Source organism: Choloepus didactylus, chromosome 19, assembly GCF_015220235.1.
Source record: "Choloepus didactylus isolate mChoDid1 chromosome 19, mChoDid1.pri, whole genome shotgun sequence".
NCBI classification, from domain to species: domain Eukaryota; kingdom Metazoa; phylum Chordata; class Mammalia; order Pilosa; family Megalonychidae; genus Choloepus; species Choloepus didactylus.
In genome coordinates this window covers 3,136,147-3,161,977 of record NC_051325.1, presented here as the reverse complement: position 1 = coordinate 3,161,977, position 25,831 = coordinate 3,136,147, and the positions used below count along the sequence as shown (strand labels likewise).

Genomic DNA, 25,831 nt, shown 5'->3' with positions numbered 1-25,831 from the left:
CAATGAGCAATAAGGTAAGGATCTCTAGCACTTCCTTCTGAAACTTTGGGAATGAGAACATAATTTCCTTGAAGGAAGCTAGTTAATCTAAGTAAAGAATTGAAGGATATATGAAGATTATTTATATATAAAAATATATATAAATATTGAAAACCTGTGATTAATGTGATACATGGATCTCATTCTATATTAGAGAATGATAACTAAATTGTTCCCTAAGTAAAGGAGGTGTTTGAACCGTGATGCCATGTAAGATGGACAGAAAAACATGAGCCTCCTAATGGTTGCACCCAAGTCTGTTACAGGATTCCCCCTTCTTCATTTTTCCCCATGAGGACATGCAGAACTACATGATGGTGGGTTGATGGGAGATCTCTTGACTGGTGGACTTGGCATTTTCATAAAAGTGACTAAAATCTACATGCTTAAAAGAAGTATTTCCAAATAGTAGGTAAATGCAATTGTTAGTTCATACTATCAAAAAATTTCAGAAGCAGACAAAAAAATCACAAAATTATATATATATATAGACACATACACATGGAATAAAAATAAAAACATATTCTGTGTTTGATTCTTGGGTACATTAAAGCATTGTTTAGAAAATTTGCAATTGTGGCAACCCTAGGCAAAGCCAGGGAATGCCTCTGCAAACCATCTAATTTCCTGGCCCTGAAGTTGGACCTTGAGCTCCCCCAGTGGTCCCGAGTGACCCCTGATGGTAGTGAGTGTCCCCTAGAGCCCAACCCCTCCTATGACCTGACTTCCTCTCTCTGTGTCTCTTGCACAGTAATACACAGCCATTTCCATGGCTCTCAGGCTGCTCAGCCTTAAATAAAGTTCCTTTTTGCAGGGGTCATTTGTGATGCTGAGTCATAAATGAAGTGTTGGGTCATAGTTTCTCCTTTCATCATCTAATATCACACCTTCTGGAGACGTGGTTCAAGTGTACACCATAGCTGGTTAAAGAGAATCCAGAGACAGAGCAGGTGAGGGACAGGGTCTGTGAGGGTTCACCAGGTCAGGTCCCAACTCCTGCAGCTGAAGCTGGGTCAGGACACCTGAGGAAAACAAGAAAAGTGAGTCATGTGCTCAGACGCATCATCCCCATTGCATTCATGTCTAATCCTGAGACACTCATATCTGGGAGATGTCACGAGGAAAAGCAAGAACCACAAGAGTTTCATGTTTCTGTGATGTAGATCCATAACAACCAGGAAGTATTTTCCAGACCCAAAGGAACCTGAATTTGACTAAATGTTTTCATTGGTTTGCCCATGTGGTGATTTTCATTTGGGAGGCATCTCATTAAGTAAAGTAAAAGGAGATAAGGGGAGGTCCTTGTCTGTGGATATTCTGGGAGGAGGTTGCTGGCTTATCCCTGGGAGAACATAGTCCTTTACCTGGCACCCTCCATATGCACCAGTCCCTTTACTTTTGGGAAGGTAGTGTGTTGGATGGGGAGTCATATGGGGCAAGGATCAAGAATGGCTCATGGAATATGATCCCTGTTCCCCTACTTCCAGTTGTGTGTGTGCATATTTCAAATATATTGAATATGTGTATATATATATATATATATATATATATATATAGAGAGAGAGAGAGAGAGAGAGAGAGAGAGATAGATAGATAGATACACACACACATGCACACACACACAAAATGAACATCTTGATGAAAGTGCTTTCTGGTTTAGTGTGTTTGTCACCACATTCTTCACTTTGTTGATGTCAATTCCTCATTTGTAATTCATTGTGTGAAATTTTAGTAAGATGTCAGTAGTGTTAGGTATCTTCATTACTGCCAGTAGAGGTATAATCCCATGTGGGAGTCAGAAAGGTCCTGTGTGTGCCCTCACCTCTCACCGCCATGATTGCTGAAGCCCAAAGTGCCCTGGTCCTGCCCTGACATTTCATCCTTGTGTAACTGTGCAGGTCAACACCACTTACCTTCAGTTTTCTCACCTAAATACTGACCAGTTTTAATCCATTCATCTCTAAATGTGTCTTCCTACCATATGATTCCATAATGCTACTTAAAAATGGCATATTTCAACTTCTCTAGTCATCAGTATTAATGGATAAATAATAAATATGATAAGAAGTTCATCTTTATCCTGGTTTCAAGTTGATATATTAGCAATGTGGGGTGAAAAGGCATTGTTCAGGAAACTAAAATCACCAAATGATTGTGGCAGGATTTGCGGACTATGGAGAATATAAAGCACATTCCAAGGTCTGAACCTGGAGTCTGAGGCATTCAGAAATTCCATGGGAGGAGATGGTGTGAGGGGAGATGCAGGCAGGAAAATGAAGTCCACATATGGAGTGAATTTTACCACTGTGAGGACAAAGTGGTGAAGTACATTTTTCACAGGTGACACATTTACAAATCTCCCCATTTTATGGATTGGTTAATTCCTTGGAATATTTTTGTGTTAATTCATGCATATAATTTCTGTGTGTTGTCTTGGTTTTTTTATTCACATAACTTTACATGAGTTTATGGTCCCAGTCAGTGATTACTGAGGATGTCCCCTCAGCCTTTCCCAGGTGCCTGCAGGAACCACAGACTGAGCCACAACATGAGCTCCAGGTAAAGGGTCTGAGCCTTGAGATTTAGATCACAGGAAGCACATCATCCTGGGTCAGGACCAGAAGGAGCATAGGGAGATATGAGAAGAAAGACTAGAAGAAAGAATTGGATTCAGACAGAAAATCCAATTGTATCAGTGCTGAGTCTCATGGACACACTTCTGCGTGAGTAGGAATGCAGTTTGAAATCCATTGCAATCTAGAACTTAGAAGAGCCTGTCTATTGGTTTTCATGTGCATTTCAAAGTTTGTCAAAATGAGGATTCTTACTGGGTTCTCTGTCTCCCATTTCTCTGGGAAAGTCTCACCAGGATGTCTTGGGCTACTCAGATTTCTGAACCTGGCAAAAATTTACAGTCATTTCTGATTTTATAAATGAGAATTGGCAGTTTTTGCATGTGAATCTGCTTCCATATATTCCAAGGAACTTTTCTTAGGCACAGAGACAATTTAGAGAAGCTCCCTGTGGATAGAGTTAGCTGGAGAGGAATCCTGAGAACCTGACAGGATGCCAGCCCTCAAACATTGCCCTGCATCTGTTCCTGCAGCTGCTCCTTGTGCTCAGTGGGGTCTGAGCAACACCTCTTGGAGGACCCACAGGGGACAGTGATGTCTGGGTGAGCATTAACTTCCCCTCACATTGCCCCTTGCACATTAGTGAATGGATGTGTCCTCAGATTTTAGGCTGTACATTTGCAGACACAGCTGTTCCTGGGCATTGTCTCTGCAGGGGGAGAATCAGCCTTACCTTTCCCTGAGTCTGTGTCCTTAGTGCTCTCATCATTGCAGCTAGCATATGCAATCCTCTCCAGCCCTTTTCCTGGAGTCTTCTGGGACCTATGTGAGGAGTACGTATCACAGGTGAATCCTGAGGCTGCACATGGAGGCTCAGAGACACCAGCATATCTCACATCACCCCCAGACTCCACCAGCCACACTTCAGAAAGGACACCTGCATACAGACAGTAGAAGTTGACTCACTCACAGTCACACACACATACACACATGCACACATATATTCACACTGCAGCATCAACAGTTTCTCAATAAAATTACTGTGGAATATTGATGAAAGGCAACCCCAGCTCAGCACACACTGACGGTGCCTCCTCTTCCTCAGTCCTGGGCACAGAATGAGGAGAGCTTGGACACAGCGGAGGGGTCTCCTTTCTCAAAGGTGGGCTTGGCTGGTTTTCACAACCACAGGGAGTGGCCCCAGTTGCATGTCCATCACCCCACAGGGCACATCAACTCCCTCCCTGCAGCTGAGGCTGTCCCCTGGACCCTCAGTCTCTGCAAGCAGAGTTGTCTGTGACAAGCCGTTGAGAAATTGTCCAATATAGATTGCCCAGAAAAGCATTTCTGTTCTAGAAACAGTGCAGTGCTTTCTCTTCTGCATCTTCATGAGGAACTGAACCAAATGAATATGTTCTTTAAAGGGAGGTCCTACTGACTAGCATCCATTTGAGGCTAGGGTGCTGGGAAAAGCCCCTGACTTTTGAAGAGCCCCTGTTCCCAGGGTACTATCCTCCCCTCTCATCAGTTCATCCCAGGACCGGGACCCACAGGAGAAAAGCAAGTTTATCCAGGCTTCTCTCTTGTAGCACCCATGGGGCCCAGATGACAGCCAGCATCTTCTCTCCTGGTTGGAGGAAGTGAGGGATGGAAGCTCTGGATATATACATGTTAGAGTTGGTGACAGCTACCCATGACTGTGGATACAAATTCTGCATCATTTATCCTCACAGAGAAAGCACCAGAGGCAAGTCTGGACATTCAGCTGGATCTGACCTTGTGATCTTTTCTCAATTTCCAGGGCAGGTACATTTCATGGAGGATCATCCCCTCAAGGGAGCTGAATGGAATGTAAGGGAGGTGCTGCTGGAAATCTTGGAGCTGAGGCACTAACCAGCTTCCATCTGAACACAGTGCACAACTCACAGACCATGGAATCCTACTCTCCCTCCTTTCCTCCTCCCTGCTGTCCTGAAGCTCCTGGACCAGAATCTCAGACTATCTCTGGACTTCCATCAGAGACATGATGGCATTGGCTTCTGTCCTGATTCAGGTCTCCTGCTAAGCTATGAGAACCCCCCAGAATGGATTAGTGCCCTCTGTTGTGTGCCCTAGTGGGCAGTTGATAGGGACTCTGTGTGGTGATGTTGGCAGCCCCTGCACAGCATTCAAATACCCCATGAAGCCTGGTTCTGTGAAGGAATTTGTTTTTCACCTCCAAAACCATTGTCTCTATCCTGGCCATGGTGGAAGCCATCCTGATGCTCCCCTGGTCCAAGATTGTACCCTCCCCCCAACACCATTTTTCTATCTCAAGCTTTAGGTGATCAGGAGTCTGGGAATTTATTAGCTGGAGCTTCTGCTCAGATTTCACAATTATTATTCCAGATGCCAACCAGGCTGCCTTCTCATGGGAGACCCAACTGGGGAATGATTGGCTTGTTGGCAGAATTCATGCCCTTGACATTGCAGGAGTCTTGGTAAGTTCTTTCTACCAAGTCAGTGATAGGGGAGATATAAAATGCTGACACTTCTAGGAATACAGAGTTATGTAAATGTAACCTTTCCACAGCAGTGTCCACTCTTCACCTTTGCTATACTTACTGGTTATGCAAAATTCATGGTGTTGTCCCTAATTCTGTGTGTGTGAATTTTGGTGGGGGGTAAATGAGGGTGTGATACCAGAATGCAGTGATCACAGGGTCCCTTTGTGTCCACCAACCTCCCTGCCCCTCACTCTCTCCCATTCTCCCTGTCTCACACACACAAACTCAATCTGAAAGACCTTAATTGTTTTTTATTTATTTTAAACTTTATTTATCAAAAAATTAAAACAAACAACCAAGAAAAAACATTTCAAACAAAACCAGGCAAAGGATTAAGAAAAACAAAAATATCTGAAATAACTGCTTTGTTTCCAACATGCTCCTACCATGCCCCAAGAAAATTAACAAACCACAATCAAACAAAGGTATAAGAAAAATCAAAAAACTTAAAATAACTGCATTGAAGCAAATTTTTCATACAATAGCTTTTTGACTTTCTTTTACTTTATCAAAGAAATTTGTTTTCTTTTAAAAATTAACATCCAGAGGCCTGCAAATATCATACATATGCTATTCGGCAAATGTAAGTTCACAATTTTTATGTAATAGCCCAGTTACTTGTATTTTTGTGGATGTCATTGCAATATAGCTTTATATGTGGAATTTAAAATTTCCTCAAACACCATCAGCACACTGCATGCCAAATTTTCTAGGTATTTACCTCTGATTTAAAGTTTTGTTTTTGTTTTCCCTTTTGAAACCATAAGACAATTAATGGATCATAGGGAGTAATACACATGGGCCTGCAGATGTGTCACATTATGCTGAAAATTATCTACATATGAACTGTTTCCTGGACATTTTGCCACAGCATTCTCATCATTAGTGTGTTGCATCTTTTAAAGTGATCCCCTGATTAAAATAGATCATTTAGTAGGAAATGCAAAGTTCTCTATTAAAAACAAGATTCAGCAATCAGGACTTGGGCATGAAAATCAAGAATGCATACTTTTTGATATTACATAGCGAGACATGGTGACTTTTGTACTATCATCCTGTGGTGATAAAAGGTCATCATGTAAAATTTCTTGAAAATTTATTTTCAAACCTTGAAGAAAAAAAGGCAAAATTGTTACCATTTTCATTTTTTTAGTTGTAAATCTAGCCATTTGTTCTTCATGAGTTTTCCATGAGGTGCAAAGAGGTTTAATTATAAGGATTGTTATTGTAGGCAACATAGAGCAAATATCATGTAAAACACATTATTTAAGCAGTTGTTGTAGTAATTACAGGTAGGAAGGCAAGATTTCCTGTGGTATTTTGTAGGTTCTTCATTAACATGAGAAACAGGCCTAGTCTTTTTCTTTAGAGGAACAATTATGCAATACCATATACAGTCTAAACTAATTTTTGTATCATCACATATTTGAATGTGTTTATTGAAATAAAATCATGTACATGTCACAGGTGCGCACTAGAGAACAATGTGAAATCTGCTTATCATTTATACCTGTGTAAGTTTTTACCATACAGTGTAAGTTTTGTTAAAGTTGTTTGCTAATGGAAGAGCTCCATAATGATATACTATTTATAGATATAAATATAAGTATTCATGTTTTAGGAAGAGATTTGTTAAACATGTATACCCTTTCTGACCATCATATTTACCTGTGATTCTTATTGAACAAGCAGGTGACAGGGAGTAGAAAGGATTCTGGTCCTCAGACTCCAATAGTTTTTCAGGTGAAGCTTGGGAACTGACAAAAGGGAACATCCTGGAAGCTGACATCCAGTGTTGGATACCCACTAATGTCAACTACCAGGATAGTGGTTTTAAGACCATTTAAGTTTGGGTCCTCCTGAAGTCAAGTGTGGTCAGAGTCCCTCCCTTCAGAGTGCTCCTCTAGTTCTTCTGGGAATCATTGTGCAGCTCAGAGAATCTGGGGTGAGCCCTATCAATCTTGAGATTGATTAGCACTGGAAATCACAAAGTGAACAGAGTATGTTTGAGGATCAAAGACTGATGAGGGATCTGTCTGTTGATCTGTGTGGACCCCAAATAGGTGCACACATAGTGAAACCTAGTCAGAGTTCACACATAGTGGTGCACCCTAGATAAGTTATTCATCAGTGAAAAAGCTGAAAATCCTTGGGGTGAAATGGCATCAACTTAGAACTCAAATTTTTCAGGCATATTTGCAGTATATGAGCTTTTTATTGGGAAATTTGGAAATATTATGAAGAAACATAAGACCATGCTTTATTAAAATTTATTTAAAATTTATTAAAATCATGGCAGTAAAAATGAGTTAAAGATGCAAAACCACAACCATATTTATACATACAATAACATACTCACAGATACACATACAAAGGTGCCCATATGCTAATGCACATAAACTAACACATGCCTTCTTCTGTAAACAGAACCTCACACAGTACCACACACTCAGACACACAGAGTAACACTCACAATCCAACACATATTGAAAGATTCAGAGAGAGTAATAGACCCAAATTGTTCCACACTAGCACAACACAGTAAGAAGCACAGGCACATACACTAACCTACTATCACCCAATGTGTAACACACATCACTACCCACATATTAACACACACAAATACACATTTACACTTTCACGCCTACACACATTAACCCACATAATGCACACATTAACTCACAAACTATCTTGTATGCTTAGAGTAGGACTTGAAAAAATATTACCAAATACTGGAAAGGGAAAGACCATTAGAAAGATAGTTCCTCTATATGAAGAGGTTATAAAAGTCTAATCCAAGAGGCTCTTCTACAGACTCCCTCTTCACATACTCATGAGATGGACCCTGTCAGCCATGGATCATGAGCACCCCTTGTAGTGCTTGTGCCAACTACAGGGGATATTTGTGCCTGGGATTTCACTTCTTTCCTCTCACAATGATTCTTACAGTCACCTTTCTAAGGTGGTCATGGAGCATAGATGCAAATCAACCTCATTCTTGGGCATATCTTGGGAATGCAGATTCTACTCTGGTAGGAAGGTTTGAGGCATGCAATATGACTGACACACAAACACCCCATCCACTGTAGATTGTTTCCTGGTGTCTGATGGGGTGATTCTCAGTAGAAATCAGGGGCTGTGAGGAAGAAACTACAGATATTTCAGGGGAGCACTGGCATCTATAAAGATGTCACCAAATCTGGAACTGGCCCCTGCAGCTGTACTTGAGACAGGAGAGTTTTGGAAAAGTTCAACACAGTGACTAAGGTGAACCCTCATGATCAACTCCTTTGCACCAATCACTGAGTCAACTAAAGAGGGTTGCAGCCATCAAGGAATGTAAGAACTCCAAGGTAGCCAAGTTCATGATATGCTCTTGCATCTTAGCACACACCCAGTCCACAGGGGAAGGAAGCACTAGCCTTCTGATTTTGGCTGCTGAGGTTACCCTGGAAGCCTGGGTTCTCATCTACATGTGGAACACCCTTGTTTCTAAGCCATTGGAAAGCTCAACGGAAAATTTTTTTTCATGGGATCACAAAGAGCATCTACCTGTCCTCCATGTGCTCCCAGAAGAACATATGACTTTATTTCAGGAGGTACTGTTTCCCTGAGTTCCTGTGTGTGTGTGTGTGTGTGTGTGTGTGTGTGTGTGTGTGTGTGTATTCATGTTATAAAAGTAAATAAGGGACAGCCACACAAACATCCTGAGATGTCCAGCTGGATCATGTATGTGCTATGACAAAAGATTTAAATATCAAATTCCCACATACAGACACACACAGACATCCAGTACAACAGGAAAGTATATGGGTCCCTGGGCTTGTAGGGGCTTCTGAGGAGCTTTTCCTATGGGGCAATATAATAGGCAGAATAATGAGCTTAAAATACATCTAGGTCCTTACACAGAGAACCTATTAATTTCACTTTATATAGCATGAAGGACATAACATATGTAATTAAATTGAGGATCTTGATAAGAGATTGTCCTGGATTTTGCATTGGGATCTATATGTAAGCAGATATATCTTTATAGGTGGGAAACAGAGGGATATTGGATTGCAGAATTATAAAACAACATGACCACTGGAGGAAGATGTTATAGTGCTGGTTTTGGGTGTTTAAAAGATGCCACAGAATTTTAAGGATGCATTTCCAGAGAATGTAAACATTCTTTGAATGGTTAAAGGTGACAGGGAATTCTAAGGATACATTTCAGAAGCTGAAAATGGAAAGTAAGCATTTCCTCTCCTAGCATCTCTGGAGGGAAAACATCCATATCAGTGCCATTAGTTTGTTCCAGTAAATCTGACTTCAGAATTCTTTATACCAGAACCATAGGAGAACAGATATATGATGTTTTGATTTTCAAGTTTGTCATAACTTGTCACAACATCCTTGGAAATCTCATGCACATCTTGAGGTGTGCATCAAATTATCAGTGGCCCCCATGCTGCTCATGGTTGTATGAGGCCTTGTATGTGACCTCAGGACCAGGTGTATGTCCCAGTGATTTGTCCTTCTTTAGAGATTTATTGTCAAAGAGAGGACCAAAGGAAGGACAGTGCTGACCAAAATTGTTTGAGTCAAGCACATCAATCAGTTCATGCCTTTGTTTTCAATTTTTTTCATTTTTGCTCTGCAAGTGTAGAGTTTGGTGTTTGGATATATGCTGGGAAACAGAGATTTCCAGGATTTTTAATAGATAGGTTGGATTCTTTATTAACTTTATTTTAAAAATCATAAAAATCATTAAAAATCCGTAAACAAAATTTGTGGGTGAGGTGGCTTTGCTACTCTTATAGCTTAGGTGCCAAAAACAAGGCTGCTTTCCATTGATTGTAGCACAGCAAAGAGGTTACAGATTTGTGGCCAAAAGGAGATTTTCTTTGAAAGGGTTTATTTTCCTGGAGTAGTATGCAAATTCTACCATTAACACTTTCAGAACTACAAAACTGTTTTCAAATGTGGCTGAACTATTTCATATCACCGCCAGTTATCTATGAGTACTCCACTTTTATCCTATTCTCAGCAATGCTTAGTTCGTATTAAAATACAATGATTATAGTCATCCTAGAGGTTGATAACGTGTACCTTGTTGTTTTGGTTTTCATTTACCTAATGACTAATGATGTTGAATATTTTTCTTTAGCTATTTGGCCATTTGAATATGATCTTTAGAGAAATGACTACTGAAGCTCTTTGCTCATTTTTAATTATTTGATTTTCATTGTTGTTTTACTGTAAGAATATGTGTGGGGTAGAACAAATAAACACAGCATACTGCATACAATTCAGTATTCAAATAATCAGATGAACAGATACTTCCTTTTTACTTTCTTGATAATAAATGTTGATACACAGAAGTTATTTTTTGTTTTCATGATGTCCAGTTATCTATTAGTATATTTTATTTTTTGATGTTGCTATTGACATATCTAGGATTCCTTTGAAAAATCCAAGTTCAGTAAAACACATGTTCAATGGAAATATGGTGTGATGTAAGGATTCAGCTTAATTCTTCTGCCTGATGATATCCAGTTGTTCCCACATAATTTGTTAGAGAATCTACTCTTTCATATTAAATGATCTTTACATGCTTGTCAATAATCAATGTAGAACAACACTGTAATGTAATTAAGAGTGCAGAAATATATACCCATATGTGTTCATTGGGGAAATATTAGATTGTGTATATGATAGCATCTCTTACTTCTCTAATAGTATTCACTAATAAACAACTTTTTTCTAAATATAAATGAACCAAAGAAACAAGGGTCTTTTTCCAGACCCTCTAATCTCTTCTATTGGTCATAATCCTATTAGTTTACCAATGCTACAAGTATTTTACGTCTGTGGTTTTGAATTAATTTTTAAAAATGGGAAATGCAAATCCTTTAAATTCTTTCTTGTTTTTCAGGATTCATTTGTCTCTTGGGGTTTCTTGCAATTCTGTATAAATTTGAAGATTATGTTGACTATTTCTGCTTTTAAATATATTGGGATTTAATCAAGATTGCATTCAATGTAACCATTGCTTTAGATAGTATTTTGAGAAAATATTATCCCTCTCAAAGAATGAATGCAGGATGTCTTTCCATTTTTTTAGGATTTCTTCAATATGCTTTAGCATGGATTGCAGATTCTATTAAAGATGCAACTTATTCCTTAAAATATTTATCAGATTCTTCCAAGCTCAATTCAACAACACAAATGATGTTTGTGTTGATCTCTGACCCTGTCATCTCCTCCACTTGTTTATTAACTCTAGTAGTTTTTTATGCTGAATAATTGAGATTATCTTAACATAGTAGCATTTTATCCATGAATAGAGTATTATTTCCACTGGGAACAATGAGAGAATCAGCATTGGCCATCCCACCTGAGTGTCCAGCAGGGTCTGTGGACAGCTGTAAATATGCTGAGCACTCCTGAGATAATTTCCCCAAGCACCTGTCTGGGTGCAGTGAGCTCATAATCTGTTTAGCAAAAAGAATTTTATTCCCAGACTATCCTTGTAATGCAAGATCTAGGCCTGTGTTTCTTATTTCACTAATTTTAGGCATTGCATTAGGTTTTTTTAAACTCACAGATTCCAAAATATTTCCAAGGACTTTGGCTTTGAATACCCTGGGTCCTCTTCTAAACCCCACATAATGGAATTCCATGCTGTATTCATGCATTTAAGTTTCATCCCCAAATGCTGTGTTTTTAGTAATTGATTTGTGGTCAGCTTGTATTCATACACCTGCCACACTATCTAACCCACCATCTCCTGCTACAGTCAGGCCAGGGCACATTATCAAGGCTAATGTCTGCATGTGATCTGCCTTGGATCACTGTGTATTTTACATTTCTGGACACATTGATTTAGCAAATAAATAATTCCCAGTCCTCTACCTTCTCACCATTAAGGCATTTGTAGCATTTAGATCCACACTTTTGAAATATGCTTCAATCACCATTTTGAGGAGGGCAAATCCTCCCAAAGTAGTAGAATATTATGAGACCCATCAACCATCCTAGTTAAAATCTCATGTTAGATTGTCATTTGCAAAATGAGAACTGTGTTCCTGACAGGAAGCCCCTCTCTGGAGACCCTGCACCTGTCTGGGGCTGTGCTCAGTGGGTCCTGAGGACCCGCTTCAGCCCTGCCACTGGCCTGCAGGGAGGTTTCAGTCAGACTCACAGGACATTTCCCTCCTAGAGCCTCTGCCCAGGTTTAATGGATTTGCTCTTCTCCTCAGCCAGCTCTTTAGAGATGCCACACACTGTTCATACTATATACTGACAGAGTGAATTGTCTTTTGTAACTTGGTATACTCTTAGACAGATCAAAAGCAGGATTCTATGGAATGATTGGAGTCCCTTTCAAGGAGCCTGACAGATGCTCTGACACAGACCTGTGCATGCATGCAGTGAATCCAGAAAGTTGGGATTTCAGGGCACCTCTTATCCCCTTTCTGCCCCAATAATTAATGGCCACCCCAGAGATCATCTGCACATACAGAACTACTGGGCTGAAAGCAAATTCACACATGTATTGTTCCCATAATGTATGCACATATTGCACACAAACACCATACATGGACATGCACAAATTTCACACACACACTCACATACCTACTATAACTACGACACACACCCAAATATATACACATGTATAGACCTGCACATGCACACACATGCACACATGTCACTCACACAAAATCTAATAATCCAATTTTCCCCCACACACTCACAAGACATCCACAGACAAGTACTTGCACACATACCAAAGTACACATTCACATATACCTGTGCACATGCACACACAAACACAAAGACCTCTCCCATACCCATGACACATGCACATACACACATATACAGAAACACAAACAAGCACACATGCACACACAGGCACACATTACACAGGCACACTTACATGTACTATGTCCACAACTCATGTGCACATTTACATGAAACACACATGAATGCACATATTTACAGTCTCATAAAATCACACATTTACATGAGCACACAGACATAAACACATATATTAACATGCTGTATCTGACTATTGCAAAAATGGACCCTGTATTTGTCCTTTTTCCTTGTGCCCAGCACATGGGCACTGCAACCATGTGTGGGAGGACACCTGGACATACAGCTGAGTGTGCTGCTCTTCTCAGTGGACACAGAGCCCCATGGGCAGAGCAGGGAGAGCACTTGGCAGGGTGACACTCTTTGGGGCAGAACCAGGTGCTGGTCAAGGAAGGGGAACCCAGAGCAGTGAGCTGTGCAAGGGGTCAGAATCCCTGTGGTCAGTGTCTGTGATGGGCTTCCTGGGTCTCCCCTCTTTGATGGAGATTTCTCCTGGGGGGTGAAGTCCCTGCCCCAACACTTCTGTGGGGTCCATGATGATAATATACATCTTTGTAATTCACAGTTCTCCAGAACAGAAGGAATTCAATAAAACGAAGCCATTGGCATGAAAAATAAATAGCAAGTTTAGGTAAATGGAAAGTCATGCCACACTCAGAGGCAGTATTGGTAAATCACATTCTTGAAAAAGAACTTCTATCCAGAATAAAGCATACTTTTCCAAAGTAAAAAAGAAGATATGCAGTTAAGTTTTTAAATTGTGTAAAATTTTTAACTGCATATTTCACTGAAGAACATATATGAAATCCTAAGAAGCTCCTGAACAAGACTGAACCTCAGTAGTAATGACAGAAATGCAAATATTAAACCCAATGTGTTACTGTTTCGCATACACTAGAATGGCTATACAAATTATATTTTAAAATGATCAGATGTTCAGGGAATGATGTGGAAAATAAATGGTAATGAGAATAGAACAAATATATTTTGCTTGAAATGAAAATAAAACAGGTTAAGCAGGGAAATATGTATACCTGAATTAAAATATTCTTAATATTATATTAAATGTGAATAATTAAAATAACAGTCAAATCAATACTTATTATAAGGTCAACAAATTAGGAAAAGATGGCAAAATGAACTAAAATTAGCAGAGGGAAAAAGATTATAAAATTAGGAATAGAAATAAATGAAATGGATTAGAGTGCATAAATTAACCAAGACAAAGATAGTTTAATGAGATAATACAAATTTTCAATGCCCTATCTAAAGTGAACAACAGAATAGAAAGAACACAAATTATCAGTATTGTGCTTGAAAGAAGACTGACATTGTAGATCCTATAGACAATGATGCATATAGTAAGATAAAATATTAAATGTATACAAAAAGACTCAGCAAATAAATGCCATGCATAATTTTCTTAGACGTATATTCAGTACCAAAACTCACTCAGAATTTTCATATAATGTTAATATTTTCATATCTAATAAATAATCACATTCTTCATAAATAAATTACTCACAGAAAAAAATTCTGTGCCTCATCAGTATACTTGGTAATTTATTTTAAATCTTTAAGAATAGTATCAATGTTTATTACATCTAACTATAAATGCATAAGTAGAAAAGTGACTGAAATAATTTATGAGGATAAAACATTCCTAATACTAAGTGAAAATGACATTGAGAAAAAGAAATTTAGAACCTAAAATAGCTTATACATTTACAAGGGAGGTATGTGAAACATTATCTAGTGATAAAGATGCATGGCCCAGAAAACACCAGAAATAGATTCATTTAATTTGCCGTGCTCATATAATAAACAGGAATAGTTCATATTCTTCTCAATAGGTGCAGAAAAAGTTTTTGTCAAAATCAATATCAATCTTGAGACTAAATCTTGTCCAACTTGGAAGAGAAGGGAGCATTCTAAAATTGACCAACATCTATTGTAATCCTACAGCAAAAACAAAGCATTATCCCAAACTATGCCACTTCCCTTCCCTGTATCCATCCGGAAGAGAAAAGTGGAAGAAAGTAAAAATAAGTTAATAACATAGATATTTGATTTGAGAGACTCTGCAGTGTTACTCATGTTCAGATACATATGGCCATATGGAATTGGATGGCTTTAGAAGTTTTTAATGAGATGTTTTCTTTTAATTGGGGAAGGAAAATATCAGACCTTGACAGGAAAATCATCCCCAAACTTCCCAGCACTTGAACCCAGATCACTTGGGGTTATTCCCTGGGCTTGGTGGGTCCTGAGCACCCCTTGAATCCCAACCCTGCAGAAGTTGCTGTGTGGACTCGCATTGCCTTCCCTGCACTGGTGTTTCCCACAGTAGTGCACAGCTGGACTTAATCTTTCACAGAGCTCAGCTGCAGAGAGAAATCATTCTTGGAATTGACTCTGGAGACACTGTCAGCTACAGAGCAACATGTTTTATGCTGCACCATGTTCAGCACCCCTGCACCTGGACAGGGCACCTGGAAACAGGAAATGCTCTGAGTCACCTGCTTCATAGATCTCATTTCCATCCCACCACCCCCAAATTGTAAGAGATCCTCACTGCTGAGATCTCCCACAGGTGGAGGATAGAAGAAAATGGTTTCAGGGTCATTTGGTTAAATCCCATGAATCCTAGAAAATTATTCCTAGAAAGATCAGACAACTGCCTAAATAGCAGAGGTCTGTGATGTCTCTCAGGAGACCAGAGTGTGGTTAATATGTGCAAGACACATTTGTGTTTGAAGATAGGAAGTGTCATCTGGAGATCCTTCTCTCTGGGCACTCTGGTTGTTTTCCAGGGAACAACTGTGTACACTGACCACAGGTCAGAGAGTAAGGCTTTGTGGAAATAAGCATAACATTTACTTCATTATGTTGTGTTTTCCCATGTTCCTGGGAATGGGATTTTTTTTCTCTATTTATGAAGAAAAATCCATTGTATTTATAAGGCAATAAATAAATACATCTTAAATAAGTGACTATGTTAATGAATATAATGGAGAGGATTTTATTGCATAATCAGAAATGGTGTTGTGGTGGAGACAAGTAACATGTAATTTCCACACGGTCTCTGCAGTGTCCATCTCTCAGCATCACTCCTCAGTCACATGGAACAGAGGAAGATGGTGGAGCATTAGTGGGGTGTGAAATAACACAGCTTGAGAAGGAGACACCATTTGCCTGAGCACTGTCTCTCTGCACAATTCCAGGCCACATCTGCCTCCATCTGTATTTTCTATGAAAGAAGAAAGAACCATAACTTCCCCAGGAATGCATCTCTGAGGAAAATAAGAAAAGTACAACAGTAAGAGGAGGGCAAGTTTCAGGGTATATCTGTCTGTTTGGAGGGAGAAAACTGAGAGTTTCAAGGAGGAACACCCTCACCATCTTTATAGCAGGTCTTGCCCTTGTGCTCCATGGACAGGAGTTGACCACTAAATCAACCAGCTCTGTACTTCCCAGCAAGGGGAGACTTGTGGCTCATGCCCTTACCCAGAGACCCTGGTGTTTCCTAGCACAGTAATATGCATACCTGTGTCCTTGTGTCTCAGAGGCTTACCTAAAAATATACATTTCTTGGGATGGTCTCTTTTGACTGTGTTATGAAATAATGGCTGTTCTGGGGAGATGTTCCCACCACTGTAGATTCTGGTCATATATCCCAGCCTTTTCTCAGGAAGCTGGAAGTCAGTAAGATCAATGTTCAAGGATCCAGTTGTCTCATATGTGATGCTCATGTTCTGGATGGGCAACCTTGCCCCTGGGTTGGATCCCAGCAGGTGCACCTGCACTCTGACAATCAGGAAGAGGAATTCTCATCCATTAGCACAAGATTCTCCAAGGAGAAATGTATTTGCCAGAGTTGTTGGATTGAATGGAGGCTGGTAGAGATGTTTTCAGCTTCTGAAGATGTACTGGTACAAGAATTCCAAGCACAGTTCTGAAAGACCCAGGTCTCCATGAAAGGGCATCACATCAGGTCTGTTTTCAGGAGCCTGCAGTTGTGCAGGTAGATTAGAAGTTTGACTTTGGTCTTCCTGATGTTCCTGCCTGCTCTGCAGAAACCTAACGTGTGGAATATGACATTTTCTTAATATGAAAATAGATGAAAAGTTTATGGTAAAAAATACACAAATGAGTGCTGATTTGATATAACCAAGAAATATTAAAATTAAAGAATGAGAGTTAAATGTAAATGGAATTCAAGATGCATTTTGGAAAAGTAAATATAAACAAATATTGTGAGCTTGTTATTGTTGTCTTCTACCCTCTTCTAATGTATACATTGAAATCGTGTGTGCTCTGTGTGTGCAACATAATTGCAGCATCCTATGTAATAGCATCAGAATTTATAAGAGTTTTAAAATAAGCAAAGGCATCTGATCCTGAATGCCACAAAGGACTTAGGCTGCTCTTGAGACTATGTAAGATTTTCCCTCTAATCCTACTTCCACCTGAAGACTCAAGCACTGCATGATTGTAGGAAAAGATTATTTTTTGTTGCCATACTCAGGAGACTGACTTAAATTCAGAGAATTAAATTTTACAAAGTTGGTTAAGTGATCTTTTTATTTATATTTCCATCCAAATCCAGAAGGAAGGACAGGAGAAAAGTATATACACACACATACACACATACACCCACACTCAAACCCACACACACATAATAATAGTTTTAAAAGACCCAAAAAAATTCTACTGTGATTTAGTCTTGGATTGAACATTACCTAGCTTAGAAAAGACACAGTGGCTATTGTTGGGTTTACATGTTGTGAAGGAAGAAGAGGGAGCCCCAGGCAAGGCCAGGAATTTCCTCCTAGGCCAGTCTCTGCACCTGTCTCTGGGGATGGCCACTCATCTCTACTGAGATGATCATGTGATTTCACTTAATATTCTATTGATTTCAAGTGTTATAATAATTCATTGACACATGATAAGTCTACCTTGCCTCCCAGGGGTAAACATCAATGGTTTAGGACACATAATTATTTTCATGTTACCTTAATTTTTTATCTGATATTTTTTGAGGAATTTTTCCTGTATTCAGAAGTGATACCAGTGTATTGTTTTCTTTCCTTCTGATACCTCTTTCTGGCATTGGAGTCAGCAAAAGAGGTGCCACATATAATGACTGGGGAAGTGGTCCTTTCTTTTCTATTTTTTGGAAACATTGGTCCCAATTTGGAAGCAATGTGATTCATTCCTCTGTGAATGATAGATAGAATAGAGTTGTGAATCTATATTCTCCTAGACATCTATTCACATTTATCTAAGGTTACTGACCCTATTTATTTGTTTATATGTATTCATATTATTTATTACTTTTGGATTACTAGCAAAGTTTCCCCATGTAAGCTTTCTAATATTTTGACTCACAATTATTAAAATGTTCCTGATAATCATTTTTATTTATTTATTTTTCAGGAATGTTATCGTCTATTTAGTAACTCTAATAATTCACATAATCCTGTCATTTTAAATGTCTGGTGATTTTGTTAACTTTCAATTATTCATTTCATCCCCAGAATTTCCTTTAGGTTCTTTCAAAATTATCATAGTTTATTGATATTAATTATTTGGTTCAAATTTGCCAGTGTATCTTCCTTTGTTTCTTCAGTCAGGATTTCCTTTAGATTTTTTAAAGCAATTGTAATAGTTCCTCTAAAATACTCATTTGTTAAATATGACATATGACCTAACCAACAAGTAGTCTCTCTTGCATGCATGTTTTTCAAGTATCTGGGTCCTATATTCATACATCTTTGTATGTTTCATAATTTCTCATTGGAAATATAATGTAGTAACTGCAGATACTTCCAGACTTCCCACCAGTGCTTGTGTTTTGCCTCCTTCCTTGTTTAGAGACTGGCTGGAATAATTCAGTAACATATTCCTGCCCCACTGTCCTTAGTCTCTGATATTTTTCCTCAAGGAGGATTTGGTTCCTCCCACAATCATCAGTTGCCCTGGCATGAGAGCTGAACTGGTCATGCTTTTTTCGTACCTTCCACCAGTCACACATCAGTGTTAGACAAAAGTCCTTGTTGGCCAATTTTTTTATTCCTTAGTACTCTAACCTGAATTGTAAATGTATCTACTATCTAATCAAGAGAACTTTGGAGACTTCTGATACTTTCTTAATAATTAAGTATTTGGTGCATTTTTCTCAAAAAAATGATCTACTCTCATCTGCCTTATTCACCATTCTATGATTGTAAACTATCTGCTCTTCAGTCTAGACTGTGCCTTCATTGGATGTGGGAATCTTGTTTCAATTCCTTTCACTACAATGCCCATTCTTTCTGTAAAAATTCTTGGGTTTAAACTGCTCCTAAGTCTGTGCAATGAGCTTACCAAGGTTTTGGATCAGAAATAAAAGGTAGGATGCAAAGATGAAAGCTCACTTGGAGATAGACCCCAACACTAGAATCTGAGCATGTGGTGAAGGAGGGGAAAGCTATTGAGCTCCTCTGTGCTTGCACTCCTGGCTTGGGATCATGAACCCATGAGCAAAAAAAGGCATATTCCCAGGGATACACATCCAAGATTGAACCCCAATTCCATGAGTATGCTTTCAGCAGAAGAAGCAGTTTTTCTGAATCTCTCTCACTCTGCACTTAGCATCAGGAGCAGCACCTGTTTAGGTGGAGACGTGCTGGTGTCCTGCCCTTCCTGGGAAGAGACACTTCTTTGCAGGTTTATTGTTCTAGATTTTGTCCCTCAGGAAATTATTCTAACTCATTCTTATGTTATTGCATATCAAGCAATTGTATATCTGTATACTAATCAGTTTTTCAACATATAAACTTATGTAATTTTATTTGTAATTTAACCTGATGATGGAATTTTTGTTTCCAATTAATAGACAATATGAGGCAATCTGAAACTCATCTTGAATGTCCAGTAGTTGTGAAAAATATTTTTCTTGCCCTGACATGAATAGTAACACAAAGGATCTGGAAATCTACAAAGTATCAACATATATTCAAAACATCACCAACTTGAAGACACAGTGTAAAGAATAATACCAAAATATGGAGACAGAGTTGCTCCAAAAAAGAAAGAAGACTCAATTTAAAGTCTAGTTGGCACAATATGGCTGGATTACTAATAAGTTAGTCAGAAAATTCAAAAGTTGCCATTAATTAAATTCTACTTTTAACTGAGAAAAAATTCCTAGATTGTATCTCACAGAGGCCATACCCATGCTTTCTTGCAGGCTTTTCTTCCAAAAAAGTAATAATCCACTAAAAATCTAGTACCATCCATCATCAGGTTAAATTACACAAAAAAAGGCAAAGCTATTACCCCAGTGATGCTTGGGAAAACAGTGGTAGAAATGCATCCATAGCTACCTCCATAGTTCCACCACAAATTGAAACAATTAATGTGAATATGGAAAGCAAAGAAACTATCATCCTATAGGAACTAGTGGGATCCAGAAGAAGGAGGTCAGGAACTGAGTCCACTATGGAAAGTATGCTCAGAGATACCTCCTTTCTCTTCACTACAAATAACAACGTTAACCTGAGAAGAAAGGCTCTGAATTTGGCAGCTGAAGTCACTGTTGAAAAAAACATTGCTGCTTGGTCAGAAGCATCAGATAAAAAACACAATACCCTAGGGAGGGGAAGAAATATGTGACATTCCAAGCACTGCCTCCTGCAGATTATGTTCCCACCTCTGTCCATTCTGCTCATATCCCAGCCTTTCCCCAGGGGTCTGAGATTCAGAGAGTCCAGCAGGCACAGAGCCAGGTACACATCAGGAGATTGTCATGTCCTGAAAGTGCACTGTGTCCTACAGGTATATCTGGTCCTGCACAGCTAGGTCAAGAACTCTCATTCCTTTAACAATAGTCACAGTGAAGAGAAATCTGTTTCCCAGATGCAGAGACAGGGCAGAGAGCAGGCAGTGGCGGGGGTGGGGGGGGGGCAGGCTCAGCTTCCCAGGATGAATTAGAATGTGAGCTCCAAGAACTCATGTACTAGGTCTTGCCTCCCTGTGAGCATCCTCTGGTGAGCTCTGCCCTCAGAAGCCTGTGGCATTGAGGACAGGACTAGAATTTTGACAAGGTCTTTCTGGTGACATTAACTATTTCTCAGTAAGCAGTAAACATAGCTTTATATTACATTTATAGAAAAAGTTTGATGATTTTAGGGAAATATGTGACAATGGTTGATTTATAGAGACAAGAAAAATAAAAAGAAAGTTATTAATTAAGTATAAATGGCATCAGGAATGCTATTTAGATTAAAGATGAGACATAATGAATCTGCAATTTTTAGCCTATATCACTATGAATATATTTTGAATACCCATGTGTGTGTGATACAATGATAATATTTTAAGTAATAAACTCATATTTCATAAGGAATTTAATATAGGATCAGAGACCTGGTTGCTGATGCCACATGAGAGGGAGGGAACAAAGTGAGGCACTTGGAAGCTGCTCCTAGGGAGGGACAGGCTTTCCCACCTCCTTGTCCTTACCCTACGTATATGGGCTCAACATGATGGTGTGTTGGGAAAATTTTCCTGAAAATTTTCAGAAATGTTAGTTAAGTTGATGGAAACAATTTCACAGAGATGATAAATGCAAGTTTTATTCATACTTTCAGGCATATTCATACAATTCATATAACATTGTAAATAATTTAGATATGTATGTATTTAAACAGGAATTAGTAAAGAAAGTCCTTTACTGAGTTTGAATCTTAGTTTCATCCTAGCCCTGATTGCATGTTATGGGGTTAAATGTTGTGGAGAAAGAAGAGGGATCCCCAGGCAAGGCCAGGAAACTCCTCCCAGCCCCTCTGCACTTGCCCTGGGGATGGCCACTGGGTGCCACCTGGTGGTCAAGAGAGCCCCTGCAGCCCAGCCCCTCCTGTGCTATTAAGGGGTGTTTTTGTCTGGGCTCACCCTGACTTCCTCTCACTGTGTCTCTAGCACAGTAATACGTGGCTGTGTCCTCAGATTTCAGGCCACTCAGCTTTAAATAGACTTCATTTTTGGAGTTGTCCTTGGTGATGGTGATTCGGGACTGAAGAGTTGGGTTGTAGTATGTGCTTCCACTATTGGTTATCTCACCAACCCACTCCAGCCCCTTTCCCAGAGCCTGCCGGATCCAGTTCATATGATTGCTGGATAAAGATAACCCAGATGCAGAGCAGGTGAGGGACAGGGTCTGTGAGGGCTTCACCAGGCCAGGTCCTGACTCCCTCGGCTGCACCTGGGACAGGACACCTGAGGACAAGGAGAACCACAGTGAGTCATGTGCTCAGATGCATCATCCCCATTACCTTCATGTCTGAATCCTGAGACACTCACATCTGGGAGCTGCCACCAGAATGAGGAAGAACCACAAAGCTTTCATGTTCTTGGGCATGATGCCTCTCACTCCCAGAAAATACCTTTCCAGAAAACAAAGAAGCCTGAACTTAAGTAATTGTGCCTGGACTTTCATATGGTTACCTAGGTGGTGATTTGCATGTGGGTGTTGTCTTTCTATGTAAAGAAGAAAGGGGGAGAGAAAGACATTTTTTCGGGTGCTTCCCTGAGAGAGTTAAGCTGGTGTTTCCTCATCTTCTCCTAGGGTCTCTCTTTAAACCCAGGTTCCTCTTCCTCTACACAAGAAATATGCTGCATGAGCTGATCAGGGAGCCAGATCTTTTCAGGAATCATGTATGGCTTTGGAATATGTTCTATGTTTTGGAATAGGTTCTATGGCTTTGGAATAGGTTCTATGCTTCAGCTGAAAATAATTTGGGAATTTCAGTAGTAAAGTTATTGTGAATGTCACAGGTTTCTAGTCATGTTAGATGTTACTTTCACTATCATTACTATTATTATCTCTCTTGATACTAGAATTGGCTTCTGTAAAACCTTGTCTCTGACCATAAATTTAGAAGTATCACCTGCTTTCTTCTTGTCCCTGACTTCTCACACCTGTTTGACAATGGCAGGTCAACACCCCTCCCAGAGTCTGTACATTGACTGATTGTGGTTGGAGTCTTTATGAAAAGAAATCACAAAATCATGTATTCACCAAAGAAACAAAGCAGTGTCCCTGGGTAATACTCATTTATAAGGAGTTATGTTTTGCTGATGTATAGTGGCTTCTCTTTCCTCATGTTTGTATTCTCTAGTTCCCTTGGAAGCCCGTTTACTAACATCAGAAATATATGAGAATCACATTCATAGCTGGTAAAATTTCATTGAGTTGGTACATGCAGTTCTGGGGTCAATTAAGTTTAGTTTATCACAAATGTTTTACTGATAATGTAGCTGTCCATTTCAAAGGTGGAATAAGTGTATCACTATTCTTCCAAACAGCCTCATTTCCTTCTTGACCTTTGACATTAATACCACAGAATAATTAAAATAACTACACTTATGTGAGCTGATTCACATCAGTTCATGCATTAAAATAATCAGCCTAATTGATGCAATCTCATGTTCCCTATCAATGATCAGTGTCTCTGTGGGCTTGTGACATGGTTCTAGCCAGGTAGGCTGGGTAGATTTTCTCAGGGCATTTCTAGACTTCTGGAAGGACACCTCACAAGAAAGTCTCCCAAAGCTTGCAAAACATCATTGTATCTTCATGCAGAACTTGGGGTGGTGTCACCATGTCCATAAATGATGGACATCAACTGGTAGATGAAGCTGATATATCATAAGTTACATAGTATAAAATTATGAACAGTAAATTCCCAAGTGTCTGCCAATTGGATTCACCAACATGGTGGGCATCACATATCTGCTTATTAATTAGATCATAAATTTACTCATTGGTTAGGCCATCTGTTGTCTTTTCTTCAGTTAGTGTTGGAAGAATCATAATGAATAAGAATTGTGATGTAATTAAACAGATTTTAAAATCAGATGTCTGAATGAGCATATTGTAACCATAAGACAAGATGGAGACAAGGTTAAACCACAAGATTTTGCTGAGAATGGAAGTTCATTTCTTGTGGACATCAAGGCTGGAGTTGATTAACTTGCAGATTTGACCTGTCTTAAGATAATGCGGATTAGAAGCAGAAAGCATATTTCTATCTAAGAGCAAGGATGGGATGTGCATTGCTAACATGAGATAAATGGCTGAGGATGTCACCCTATTTATACCTGGGGAATAAGGGAAATGAGATGTACATCAAAATAATGAGGTTGGTTTTTAAAATTGCAGAACTTGATATTAATGGAGGAGAAGGAGTATGGGAGTCTAACACTAATGTAGGGAAACATGAGTTATACAGCAGGGCCTGAAATCCCTAGGGAAGAAGGATTATAGAAAATATATCACTACCATGGGACAAATGTGTAGGGCAGAAGGGACACTCATCCTTGGGAAAGTAGGATAATGGGAGGTGCACCAGAGTCAGGAGGAGAAATGCATGAGAGGGGCCAATTAGATATGCCTGGAGAGCATAGGATGTAGAAGGTACATCACCAGCCAGGGACAAGTGGGGGAGGCAGTGAGGCAAGGTGAGCAGGGCACAAACTAGGCACTGAAGTGATCAAAGGCAATGGGACAATTTGGGGATGATGGAGAAAATTAGGTATCAACTTATCAGGTATTACATCTTCAGGGATCACTGAGAGAGAATTGGTAAGATAAAATTGGAGACCTACAGAGAGTATATCTGCAAAAGACAGTACAGAAAAGTGACACTAGACTATAAGATGTTGAATAATCATATTGGTGCATTGCTGTGGGTCAGTGAGGAAAACAACTTTTCCACTTCCTTCTGGAATGTGGGGAACAGAAACATATTTACCTTGGCACAAGCTGGACTGACAATAATTTGTGGAGTTAGAAAGGAATCTGAGTATAGAGGTGAATGTATACAAAGTTTGACAATCTTTGGAACAGCTTCCAGAAAGTTCAAATAAATTTCTGATTGTGAAAGTGCCAAGGTATCAGCTTGGGGAAAATGAAAAACAGAGCAGTACAATAGAGAGGTTGCAAGGCTAAAAAGACTTGCTTGGCATGTTTTTCTGGCTCATAAGTTTTCCAAGAGAATAGGACCTTGACAGTGGAATCATGTGTGATCAGCATCCTCATTACTGAAAATACCTGTTATTCCAGTTCTACTTGTTCTCACTGTCCATTTAACAATTGTCCTATGCTTGGAAGTTAGTGACAATTGCAGGTATAAGAGATACCTGGTGTAGGGAGGTAGAAGCAATCATGTCACCCAGAATTGAAAAAAATCCTGATCTGTCCCTGGAGACAGGAACTGTGATGTCAGCATGGATGTCACAGTAATGGAATCTCCATGGGGGTGCATCACCTACCTGGAGGACCAAGATGAGTCTCACACATAAGTATATAATGAGTACATCAATTTTCCTTTTCTCTCTTACCGATTGAAAAATGAGACAAGGATGGGACATGCCTTGCCACAATATCCCTGTGGCACCCTGGTTACCCTCCACTGCAGTACAATGTCTCTCAGCTCCTCAAGTGTTGTCCAGCAGGTCAGTGGCCCATTTGTCACTCATGCTGTTGTGGTTAGAGATTTCCCAGAAATCACCTGGGCAGAATTATCTGAGTTGATCTGGAGGTTTTACCTCCTCATTTTCCAAGAGACAAGGAAGTAGGGAGAAATTCAGGGAGTTTATCCAGTTGCAGTTTGTGAAGTCATCATAGTTAACAGTACACAGTTTTCCCTTAAAAGATAATATATAGTTTATATATATATTATATTTTTAATATACAATTTATTACCTTAAATTTATTACCTTAATTTGCCTGGATGTGAGTGTATAAGGAGGAGATTACCCAAA

At 39.4% G+C, this 25,831-nt stretch overlaps 1 gene segment (V, D, J or C); it reads right to left on the bottom strand.

Moving 5' to 3' along the window:
• Positions 1-963: 963 nt before the first annotated feature.
• Positions 964-22,442, bottom strand: LOC119515993. The segment is given in 4 exon segments: positions 964-1,061; positions 3,346-3,549; positions 21,959-22,282; positions 22,367-22,442. Coding segments are annotated over 4 exon segments (684 nt in total).
• Positions 22,443-25,831: the final 3,389 nt, after the last annotated feature.